This window comes from Colius striatus, chromosome 16 (genome assembly GCF_028858725.1).
Source record: "Colius striatus isolate bColStr4 chromosome 16, bColStr4.1.hap1, whole genome shotgun sequence".
In the NCBI taxonomy this organism is placed as follows: domain Eukaryota; kingdom Metazoa; phylum Chordata; class Aves; order Coliiformes; family Coliidae; genus Colius; species Colius striatus.
In genome coordinates this window covers 9,736,572-9,749,214 of record NC_084774.1, presented here as the reverse complement: position 1 = coordinate 9,749,214, position 12,643 = coordinate 9,736,572, and the positions used below count along the sequence as shown (strand labels likewise).

At 52.1% G+C, this 12,643-nt stretch overlaps 1 protein-coding gene across 6 annotated transcripts in view; it reads right to left on the bottom strand.

The window, feature by feature from the left end:
• Positions 1-6,571, bottom strand: part of KCNQ2 (potassium voltage-gated channel subfamily Q member 2) — a 64,126-nt gene extending 57,555 nt beyond the window's left edge. For all 6 annotated transcript variants that reach the window (XM_062008867.1, XM_062008869.1, XM_062008868.1 and 3 more), the window contains exon 1: positions 6,276-6,571. In XM_062008867.1, the coding sequence (XP_061864851.1) occupies positions 6,276-6,571 (296 nt within the window). The remainder of the gene's footprint in view (positions 1-6,275) is intronic.
• Between the last annotated feature and the right edge of the window lie 6,072 nt (positions 6,572-12,643).

The following is a 12,643-nucleotide window of genomic DNA, read 5'->3' as shown; positions in this document are numbered from 1 at the left end:
GTCCAGAAGCCTCAAGGCTGTAATAAAGCAGCTTCTGCCACCCCAGACAGTGACTTGTGTGAGATATTCCCCATCAAACACCACCACCTGTCATTAATCCAGTGCTTTAGAATAAATGCATGTGATCCCTCCAAAACACCTTCAGTGGAAGTGTCAGAGGAGGCTGCACTCTCAGTTCATCCAGGATAGGGCCAGGGGAAGCACATGGGGAGCTGAGGCCATTTGCAGCTCCAATGAGCTGATGGTATCCCACTACTTGTTCTTACTGGAGTAAAATGACATTTTGCTTTCCATACCTACTCTTCCAGTCCTGGTGGGGCCACCTTTTGCCACAGGTGAGTGTCAGAGTACCCAGAGGGGTCTTTTGAAACCAAATCAAGAGCCATCTCAACACAGGGTGGGGAAGGACCCAGCTGCACCAGCCAAACCACTGTGCCCAGTGTCTTTCTGCACTACCTGGCTTTGCCATCACGTATTCACTAGTCACATCACCTTGCAATAACTCCACACACATTCACTGAACTCAGTTTAGATCACCACAACAATCTGGTTTTGAAATATCAGGGGCTAAAAGCCACTCCATACTTCTGCAGCAACACATATCAGTGCTGGAGACCTCCTCTCTCTCTCTCTAATGCACTGGGGACATTTCACACCAACACAGGCAGGCTCATGTGGGCATGAGGAACATGCCATAGACAAAGCTGAATCCTTTGTGGGATTCACTCTCCACCTTTTCTCAGCTCTCCCTTATCTTCTCTGCAGGTTACAGGGCAGAAAGAGGGACTGGCACATCTCCCTGCCACCACAATTTAAAGAGGAATCTGTCCCTCAGGAACTAAGCAAGCAGCTCTTTGAGCTACCCTCAAAGAGGTTACGCAGGGCAAAATGTTTCCTGCTTAAACCTAGAAGCCCAATCCCAAACTTACATGCTTGCTTATCCCAGAAAGCCCCTGACAGACAAAATGCATCACAGTGTCTCACCCTGCTGACATCCCCTCCCTCTGCTGCAATGCAAAACTATCAAGAGCCCTGATCTTTGCCAGCTGCACCTCTTTAAGCAACGCTCGTCTTCCCCTCAGCATAGGAGCTGGGGTTTGGGTTTTGGGTTGTTCACTCCTAAGTTGAGGCACAACCAGACTCATGTGGTTGAGGTGTGCTGCAGCACAGAAAGGAGGTCACCCAAGATTATCAGCTTGTTTTTCACTTCCTTCATGTCAGTGTGGGGTTGAGTGTGACGACTGGAACGTGACACATCAAAGCAACTGAAATCAGGTTGCTCCCACCGAGCTCTGACTAAGCAGCTGGAGAGGAGCTCGTGAGGCATCACACCACAGAGGTCTCCCTGGGCCTCAGGATGGACAAAACCAAGCTGGTTGAGGGCATCTGCACTGGAGGTCAAAGCCCAGCAGCTCCATTAAACTCAGCACACGTGGAAGATGCATGTTGGCCCCTCCATCCCACTGATTCATTAGGACATGGGGAGGAGAACTCAGAAGAGCCACACGTGTCACAGGGGGATGGGCTGAGTTTGGTGGCTTCATACCTGCCAGCAATATCCCTGCCCATGGGTGAGGGCTTGCCATGAGCCACCACCCCTCAGTGACCAGTGAGACTGAAACTAAATGTACCTCAAATTAGCAAATGCCATAAAACAGGTGTAAAAGAAATGTAAGTGGAAAATAAAACAAATGAGTTGCCTCAAATGCCAACTGAGGCAGCAGAGAAATGGCTGGGGATTGGCAGAGTCATTCCATCTGGTGCAAAAGACTATGTGGGAATGGATCTATGTGAAATAACCACGTCTCCATCAGTCCCTGAGGAGGGGAAGAAGTCACAAAAGAGGCCACCTCTGCAGTGAGAAACCCTGGACCTCCAGGGAGGCAACTGCATCGACTCCCCGTCCTGCCAGCACACGGGGATGCAGGGCTGAGGGGAGACTTTCTGGAGAGAGAGGTTAATAGGGAAGAACAAATGGGATGGCACAAGGAAAATGTAATAGAATTAGGCAGGGAGGAAGTGTTCTTCCTTCTTATAATTTAAGTCCTTGCACTTGCTTAATTAACTGAGTGTACAGTGCACCAAATGCAGATCCAAAATGCACCCAAACTATTTTTAACACAGTTCCAAAGACGCATTAAGGTTGGAAATTCCAAGTAGGAAACACAAGGATCACGTTGGTCCTGAGCACCCTGAGCTTCAAAACTCTCTGAATGCAGGCTGTTTTCTTGCTACTGCCCCAACCCCAGCCCCTTCCCTCTTCAGTTCAGGGATCAACCATGAGCAGCTCAGTTGAGGATCAGTAAATGTGTCTCCAGAGGGCTGTGGGGGTGGAGAGTGCAAGTACCTGCTCAGGCTGGGAACACAACAGTCCCTCCCAAAATGAGATGGCACACAGAGATAAAAACCACTGTCAAGTATCACAGCCCTCCTAACCCAGCTCAGGACAGGTCACAGTAATCAAGGTAAAAAGCCTAGAGGAAAAAAACCCACCAAAACATATTTAAATCATAGAAAAGAAAGAAAATGGAAGAATTGTGGAAGCAAAATGCCTCCCTGTGCACAGAGCTGCTGCAGGCCCCAAGGGCTGCTGCATCCCTCAAAAAGCCTGACCTGCTGTTTAGACACAGCTCAACTTTCCAAGTTTCAGCTCAGCCTTGAACAGAATGAGGCCATGTGCTGCACTGCTGAGGCTCTGCCCAAAGAAAACAGAGAAGAGGGTGAGAAAAATAGGAAGGAAAGATGCCAAGAGCCATCCTGATGAAAGAGAGAGGGGAGGCTCAGACCTCCAGGAGCCAGTCACCCTTAAAAATGGGACCCATCATGGCTCAGCTGTCCACAAGGTTGAGCAAAATCTATATGATATGGAATCCTTATGCACACACAGGTCCCAGGAGCAGGTCACCAGTTGTGTCAGGGTAGGAAGAGCTATTGAGGATAAACATGAATAGCACAGATCTAGAAAGCAGGGCTTCTGCTCACAGAGGTAATAATGCTTCTACAGAGGCAACAGCTGAGATGAGACTACAGTAATGACTGTGGAGATAAAGGGTGAGGGGAGATGCTCCAAATGTCCCTCATTTCATATGCATCAAATGGTGCAAAGGGGGAAAGTGGCACCAGGAAGGAGAGGTGGGGAAAGCAATGAGATGGGTTGGGTGTAGGATGCAGCACGGGCATCTCAAGGCATCATCAATCCCCTGGTGCAATCCCAGGCTGGGAAATGGGCCTCTGCAGATGGGTATTTATCAGAGCTACTTATGCAGAGACACCTTTCATATCCATTAAAACACCTCCAGGCTGGGAGAGACTCTCCAGTTTGTGTCTTCACATCTGGGTGCCTGAGCAGCACCACAGCCCCACACCTAGAAATGCAGCTGAGCCTATATGCATCTCTACAAGCTACCAGGCAACCTTGCAGGGTCACAAGCTCCTTCACACTGGAAAGGGGTCCTGAATCTTCAGGCTGGAAAGCCCACGTGAGCAGTGGGAGCAGAGCAATAACAGTGCTGGCCGATGGGTGCAGGGGTTGAGTGGTGCACAGTCTGACAGCAGCAGGACAGGGCTCCCTCATCCACAGCCCTTTCAACACTCCCACTCCTGCAGTATGAAGGCTGAAGGTGCTTTTGTGCTCAGGGTTTTGGGCCAGAGGAGACAGTGTAACCTCAACATAGAGGCTGAGCACTGCACCAGCCATTGGGACAGGAAGGTGGCTCCAGCTCTCCCAAGCAAACTTTATGACCTTGAGCCAGTCTCTCCATCCTCCCATATCTCTGAATAAGAAGCCACTGAGCTTTCTATCTGTTCTGGCTGTCTGGATTACAGACTTCTAGTTACAGAAAGACAGGAAACCCCTTCCCTGCCCCATTCAAACACAAACAGGTCTGGTGCTGGCCATGCCAGGCTCACCTGGGCAGCAAAGGGCAAAAGCTGTTACATGGGCTTATCCTGGGGACTATCGACAATGGTTCTCACACCCTTCAGCTCTTCAGATAAGTGTCTTAGCAAACTGCCAAGGCTCAACCCATTGTATTTGTAGCTCAGAAGAGTGGAGGCCATAAAACTTCCCAAAACACTGCAAATAATTATTGATATCCTTGATGCTTCACAGTGCAATTGTCACCGAACTCAGCCTCCATCTCCCAGTGGGTGTCTGGTCAGAGGATGGTTTTGCAGTGGGTATACCTCCCTGCTGCTCTGACATCCACCCCAAGGTGATGTAGGTCCCAGCACATGCCAGGCCAGGGGTTTCTGCCAGGAGGGCACAGCTCCCTGGGGTGTCACAGCAGGTACAAGGGGAGTCACGAGCCCAGGAGAAACACAGCTGCTTGAGCTGGGGAGAGGAGCCTGGAGGGATGCAGATGCACGGTGAGAGCCAAAGGGCACCTCAGCCTGGCACTAGGAAAGTGAGCCCTGGCAGGAGGTCAATCTGGGATGCCCCTGCTCATGGCCTGTGAGGTTTACCACCTGCCCCAGCAAACACCACAGGTCACAAGTTAAGACAGAGTAGCTAAAGCCAAAGATGCTTGCAAAGCCCTCAGTCAGGGCGACCCCTGCCACTTGCCATTTGGCTTTCAGCCCCTTCCACCTCTCTTCTTGTCACTCCAGTATCCCCCTGCTGAGGTCTCATCTGTATCTAATCACACACTGTGTCACACACAACGTGCCCCCACCCTCAGCACACACAGGCAAACACTCTGCTCACAAACAGGAACACTCAGCCCCTGCACACAGTTCTGGAGGATTTTGGAACACAAACCACCTCCAAGTCCAGAGGATGGCCCTGAGTGTGCAGGATGCTCAGGACTCCCAGGGCTGGACTTCACCCTCACCCCAGCAGCAACTGAGCTCCACAGATGCTCTCTCTGCTCTCCCATTTCCCAGGGGGAATGAGCTCACCCCATAAGGACCTCAAGTCACTGCAGTACAAGGCAAAGCTTCCCCTTCAGCCAGCGTTTCACCTCTCCACATGGACACACCAACACCTCCCTGGAAGGCTTCAGTGTATAAAATGGCTGAGGACCTGTCAGCACATCCCACCACAGCAGCCCAGGGTAACCTAACAGGAAAAGGATGGGGGGCAAAAACCCACAAAAGGCCCCCAAAATCCTCTTGCTGCAGCTGAGAGGCCCTAACCATCACACAAACCCATGCAAGCAAAACAAGCCATGAGCACCAAGGGAATAACGAGCACCTCAACCTGAGCCCAGGCCTGCAGAAGAGCCTGGTGGGACCGTGGAAAGTCCCAGAGGGAAGGGAGTTGCAGTAACACAGCAATTTCTCATGACCCTCCCTTTGCCATCCTCTGAACAACGGGAAGTCATCTGCTCTCCCAATGCAGCAAAGCCTCCAGACACGGGCATCTCTCTGCTAAACAGCAGCTCAGATGTGGCCATTTCTGGCCCCAAACCCTTTGGGGCAGAGGGGAAATGTGACCCTGGGACTGCTCCTTTGTTTACTGCTCCACGGCTGTGCAGTCAGGCAGCCCCAGACACTGATTAGCATTTCCTTCTAGACACATCTCCCATTCAGCAGCTCGCTACAGAGGGAAGAGAAATACCCCCAGAACCCAGGACAGCGACAAAACCAACCCCAGACCCATGGCAGGTACACGGCAGCCAAAGATGGGGCTGGGGAGGGGGGGATGTGGGGGGGTGTGAAGGAGCGCTGGGGGGAAGGGGGAGGGAGGGAAGGAGAGACAGTGCCTGAGCAGAGCTTTTTGTTCCTCTGCTCACAGCATTGCTATGGTGATTTCAAGCAAGACGGAGGAGCAGTCCCTACCCATCACTCCCGCTGCTCCAGCCCCCTGCACCGACCGCGTGAGCAGCCCCTTCCCCCGCAAGCAGAGGGGGGGAATGGGGAGGGGGGACACAGCCACACGGGGCCGGTGCATTGCACCTCTCCTCAACAGCCACCCCCCCTACACTCAGCAAGCTCTGCAGGGGCACCTTTTCTCCCCTCGCCCGGCATCGCCGCGCACCGAGCCGCCCTGCACCGGGCACCGGCTGGGCCAGGGCGAGGGATGCAGAGGCCACCCGGCTACTCCCAGGAGAGGCTCAGCCTCTGCTACCCCGCAGCATCCCCCATCCCCGGGTGTCCCCGGCCGGTCGCGGTCCCCGCCATCCCCCTCCCCGCACCCGCTCTGCAGCCGGAGCATCCTTCCCCTCCGGCATGCGGTTTGGGGGCTGGGGAAGGGAAGATTCGAGGAGGATGGGGGTGGGTGGGGGTGAGGGGAAACCTCCCCATCGGGTTTGCCCCCCACCCTTTTTACTCACACGTATGCGTGGTAAATGAACGCCCAGCCCCGCGGTCTCTCCAACACGTTGTAAAGGAAATTCTGCAGCTTGCGGTAAAAAGCGTTCCTTTTGGGGGGCTTTCCGCTGCCCGACACCCCGGAGCGGGGTTTGCTGAGGATGCTGCCTCGCTTGCTGCTCTCGGAGCCGGCGATGAGGAGAGCTCCATCCCGGCTGGAGTCCGGGGCGCCCGGGTCCAGCCCCACGAAACCCACCTTCAGCTTCTTCTCAGCGGCGGGCCCCGGGTAAACGCCTCCGTTGCGGGATTTCTGCACCATGGTGGCGGCCGGGGAGGGGAAGGAGGGATGGAGGGAAGGAGGGAGGGGTGTCGGGGTGGGGGGCGCCGGGGGGCTGCGGCGGGGGGCTCCGCCCGCGCTCCCCGCCGCTGCTCCGCGCCCGGCGCAGCCGAAGCCGCAGCAGAGGAACCGGCTGCAATCTGCTCGCCAGCACCGCCCCGCTCACCGCCCGCCTCCTTAACCCTTGGCCTCCCTCAGCATCCCCCTCCGACACTCCACACACACCCCCCTTCCCCCACTGATCCAGGCTTCTCGCATCCTCCTCCCCCAGTCAGCATCTGACATCACCGCCCCAAAGCGGGCGCCAGCATCCCTCTCTCGAATCAAGGTCTGACATCTTTTCCCTCTGCTCCCAAGCCAGCATCCACTGTGCCCTCCCAAAAATCAGGCTCTGGCATCCCCCAACATAATCACCTTCTGCAAAGGCCCCATGAGAAGGGCAGGGCAGCAGCCTGCCATGGGATGCCCATCCTGGGGGGCTTCAACATGATCCCCCTGGCAGTGGGAGTGGGCATTGCCACAGGGTTGTACAGGAAGGAGTGAAGTTCATGCCCCATCTCCACATCCTAACTCTGCCACCAGATCTACTTAACCTCACCACAGCTCCCTTTCTGCAAAGCCATTCCCTTTGTCCACACTTCCCCCAGGTCCAACCTGCCCTCTTCAGGCGTGGAAGCCCAAATTCAGGTTATTTCACCCACTGAAACTCCACAGGGATGTTGTCACTGAGTTGGACAGATACCAAAGTCCCAGCACAGCAAGTCCATCCTCAGATGTGCCAACCCAAACCAGCTCTTGAACACACCCTCCTGGTTACAGTCCTGCACCATGGCAGGAACATTCCCCCCTAACACACCTTCATGAGACTCAGGAGAAGACAGGTAGGCTACAGGAGCCCGAGATAAGCCAGAGGTACCTGCCCCATACAGTTCTGTCCATGGAAAAAGGTCATTGTACTGAACTCCTCATTTAAGAGGGTCATTGCACTGCAATGGGAAGACCTGCAACCCCATAAAATCAAGCTCAGGACCATCAACTGCTGCTGCAGTGAATTTTCTATCCCTTATAACCTATCGAGGCACAGATCATCTGTGAACTGCACACTTCTGATTGTTCACTGTAAGTAAACACAGCTTTAGGATGAGGCTTTTGGTACAGAAATGAACTTGCAAGCTCAGATGAGCTGCTTCTTTCAACACAAAGTACCTGCCACTGCAGTGGGGTTGTCAGGGAGGCAGCAAAAGGATTGCCCAACCTTTCATGAGATGCAGCAACCACCCAGGGCTGTGTTTCAGTCCCTTCTCTTGCAAAGGGCAGCAGCTGCAAAACCAGACCTTCCACTGTATTATTGATAGACTTTGCCTGCAATTCATATTGAAATGAGAAAAAACAACATAACCTTCCAGAGAGCATTTCCCAAGTCCTGGCCTTTTGTTCCTCTCCTGATGCCTCAGGAGAATCCCAACAACCGGTGACAGACAAGAGGAGCATTGAGACTAAAACTGCTGCCCTTACTCTCCAAATCCTAGTGTGGATGTTAAAAGCAGAGCCCGCATGGAGCAGCCCTACATTTGTATGAGCAGTATGTTCCCTGTGACCCATATTCTCTCCAACACATGGCTAAAAGAGAAGTCATCTCTGCAAGGCAGGCAGAAAACTAAAGCTGGGTTAAATGATGGGGAAAACAGATCTGCAAGTATGTCAGTGAATAAATTACTCAATTCAGTGAGGGGCCATTCTATTCATTATTTGTGAACACTGGTAAGATCATTAGTGTTCTTTAATGGGGCAGCCAATTACAAATGTGCCTGGCACTAATGTACAAAGTGCATTATTGTAGATCCAGCCACACAGTCCAAAGGCAGGAAACATCCCCCTCCACAAAAAGGCCAACAACAAACAGAGGAAACAATTTTCAATTAACAAATTGGAGATCACAAATAGTCTGTGAGCCCTAAAGAGGAATCTCAATTCATCATGCTCCTCTCTGCCTAATTAGATGGTCATTTGTGGTACCACGCTGCAGCACAGCTCTGCATGCCCCGTAGCTCTGAGACCATGAGGAAACAGGAGTGGGCCAAGGCAGGGGATGGGATTTCATCCTTCCTAAACCACAGAGGGGCTGAGAAAAGATGTGATGTGGTGGTAGAGGCTGTCAGGGCTTGTTGCTTCACGTGGGAGGGTGATAAAACCTCAAATGCAAGCAAGGCCTTGTGAGCAAGTAGCACCAAGGATGGGCTCATGTGAACAGAGCAGTCCTTGGGAGGTGGAAAAGGCCTGAAACTGGGGATACAGTCCCACTTCAGCCTCACCCCTTTATTCTCTTCACCTTGAGCTCTTCTCTACTGTTAATATGTCATGGGTTGGCACTGCCAGTTGTTGTTGAGCATTCAGAAGCAGAGTGGCTGCTTGGAGAGGGTTTTGCCTCAGGTGGCAGGAGAGAAGGTGTGGGGTCCCTCCACCAAATCCTGCTGAGACCCCAAGCTTTCCTCCCCTGCCAGCTCCCAGGAGGTCTCCCTCCATCCACTTTGCTCAGTATCTGGTGATCTGCAGCCCTGAGAGCTGCAGTTGTCTCTTGGGAGCAGCTGGGATGCAAACCCTTAATCAAGCTGTGATGTCCTGCCACAGAGCCTGCAGCAGCCCGTCCCAGAGATGAAGTCAGTTGTGTTGCCACTTCTGCTGGGTGGCAGGAAAGATACAGCCACCAACACCCTGCAAATTAATGAGGTGTATAAAAGCAGCACTGGGAAGGTGCTTTTATCTGCTCCAAGGACATTATGTCTTCACAAACAAACAGAATTACTGAGTCAGTTCTTTGCTTTCACCACTATTGATGGCTTTAAAACACAAGTACCAGAGAGCTTAGACCCTGGAGGTAAGATGAAATCTATCAAGCTGTGTTAAGATACAGAAAGTCCATGCTCAGTCCCTTGGCAATTTGTGAGATGTGGTAAGAAATGACTGGTGTGAAACACACAGAATGACTCCAGGGACATATCTGTGTTTGAAGCACTGAGCCAGAGCCCTTTCTCCATGCCCACCCAGCTGGTGGTTTGTGTCAACTGTGCTACCCAGAGTCTGGGTCTGAGCACCTGCAGCTTTCTTCCAGAGCTGTTTTCCTAACCTAAAGCAGATGGTTTTCTCTCCCCTTGTACAAGGAGGCTACACCATCCCAGCAAAGCCAAGCTGCCAAAAGGTGTGAACAGCTCAATCTTTCTGCAGCCAGTGGCCACCCATCTCCCTCTGCTCCAGCTGCCCCTCACCTCTCACCATTCCATCCTCTCCTGAGCAACAAACAGCCCCCAGCAGCCCATGTTTATTGATCAGAAACATGTCTTCACAGCTTGGCTAACAGGGCTTCTTTCCAACACATGCCAAACCGTTTTTGGTTCTGAGACCAGAAGTCTTGAGCCAAGACAGAGGTTGAGTCACACAAAGGAATCAATCTGCACAGAGTGATGCTTCTCCATCATTAAGGTCTGGGCCCACAGGGGAAAATGCTGTACCCTCCTGCACCCCCAAGAGCCAAAACCCACACAGCTCAAGTCACTGTCCCCTCTGTGCTCTTGGACCTCATTCACTGACACAAAGCTGCTCCAAGACCTTCCCTGCTCTAGGGGCCACATAAGCCCCTTGGAGATAACCCCACAAGACATAGGGATTGACTTAGAGGGCTTCCCACCAGCAGCCTCTTTCCATTCTCTCCAAAGCAGTGCTTTTCTCTTTACAACACACAGCTTTAAACCAATAAAACTAACCTGTTTGTGTGTGGGAGCTCCTCCAGCCTTGCCAGGTCTCAGGAGCTTGGGGTCCAGCTCAGGAATGACTCTGCTCCCAGCAAACCACCTCCCAGGACCATAACTGCATCCTTGCTAGGAGACAGTCCCACAAAGCCCATTAGGTGCTTTGTTCCCATTCAAGCACCAGCCTCCCACCAACTTCAAAGCTGAATTGAAACCTGCATGAATATTTAGGGACTGGAGGCTGATCATCAGAAAGAAAAAGTCCCTACTGAAATAGCTAAAAGCTCTGACACATCTTATCTGAAAGATGAGAAGCACACTCAAGTACTCTACCCCTTATTCTACTGTAAGGGAAATAAGGGGGAATCAACTCAAACAAATGGGCTCCAAATTGTCCCAGGTGCCCTGGGTTAGGAGGAGAGAGAGACCTTCCACACCTGGGCTTCACATCACCTGGGTAAAAAAAAACACCTGTGGGGGGGAAAAAAAAAGGAGGGTTGAGGTGCAAGAGGTGGGAGATTCCTGTTCTGTTAGTGGTGTAACACTGGGAGAGCAGGGATGGCTTCCTGGGAGGGTTGGTGGCCAGGCATTCAGTTGGATTGTGTCTAGAGAAGAGCCTGTCCCATCCCTGGGGGTACCAGCAGTGGTAGCCAGGGTTGTGTCAGCCCTTGGGGAAGAGCAAGGAAAGGGGGAACAATCATAATGGTTGGAAAAGACCTTTAAGCCTCTAACTTGACACCACCAAGCCCAGCACTAAAACAACCCACGGCCCTCAGCACCTCATCTATTCATCTTTCAAATAGCTGCAGGGCTGGGCACTGCCCCAGCTCCCTGAGCAGCCTGGCACAGGGGCTGACACCCCTCTCAGAGAAACAGCTCTGCCTCAGCTCCAGCCTCAGCCTCCCCTGGGGCAACTCCAGCACCTTTCCTCTTGTCCTGTCATTCATTACCTGAGAGAAGAGGTTGACCCCCACCTCATTACACCCCCCTTGCAGGTAGTTGCAGAGAGTGCTCCTGTCTCCTCCCAGTTTCCTCTTCTCCAGGCTGAACATCCTCAACTTCTCCTCATAAGATTTGTTCTCCAGACCCTTCCCCAGCTCTGTTGCCTGAGGGTCCCTGCAGGCAGGAGGGGCAGCCTGGGAAGTGATGGCTTCTGTGGCTTTAGAGACACAACATCTCCAAACATACATCAGGCAAAAACCTTCCTTATCATTGCAAACTCTTTGTCTTTTCCTGGGAGTTTTTGTTTGTGGGTTTTTTCTTGCTGAAATGACAAAATCTCCAGGTTTGGCAATCAAGACAATCAACCCCAATCACTGAATTACTCAACAGCTTTGAGAACAATTGTTTTATCTCTTCAATATTGAAAGAGGGGGGAAAAAAACCACCCCATTCCAAGTGTAAAAATCTGCTTTCCACTTTTTTTGCATGTATTCCTTTCCTTTTAAAACATTTAGGGGAAGATCAGGCTTTGGGGTTAATTAAGATCCATGTTTCAGGTTAAAAAATAAACCAAGGCAAGTATTTGGTTGGGAAGTTGCCAGGCAGACTGTCTCCATGCTCCTGCCTCTGTCACAGCACACAATGTGTCATACACAAAGAAGAAAGTCTGCAAGTAACTAAATGCATCGTTTCTCTGCACAGTGAGCTTTTGCTGCAGGTGCTTCAGCCTTCCAGCCTGGGCACCTGGGAAATCAGAAGAACACGAAGGGACAAGGGGTTGTGATTTATTTCTCTTTAACCTGAGGTCCTGAGGAAAGCTGCTGCTTGTGGATCTTCCTCTCTCTTCCTTTAGTAGTTGCAGAGCTTGTGGGTAACTGTTATTTTAATTCATTAAAGGTAAAGGGACCTTTCAAAATGCTACAAGTGAAACTATTCACTCAGGGGACAGAAACCCTGAGCCCCCTCTCTGAAGGAGATGGTGATGCATGCACACAGCTGCATTGACATCAGAGAGCCCACCCTTTGCCTTCCAAAACACAAACCCATGGGCTGCCCTGCTGCTGCTGCTCATGAAACTGCTGCTCTGTGGGCTCCTTTTGGATGCCACCTGAGGAGCAGAGGAGAGGCAGAGAGCCCCTGCTAAAGCTCTTGGTGCCTGAGAATTCATCAAGGCAGGCAGGAGCTGTGCCAGAGGGATGACACTTCCTCACTTCCAACCTTATTTTCATGCAGCCCCTGTTTTGTTCTTGCAACTGGCCCAAAGGATGTTCCTGTCCTCTGGGCACTGGGAGGCTCTGCCTGCAAAAACATCTCATTCAGCATCTCTGTGTCCTGTGTGTGTGCTGACAGTGGGCACAGCAGGGCAGGG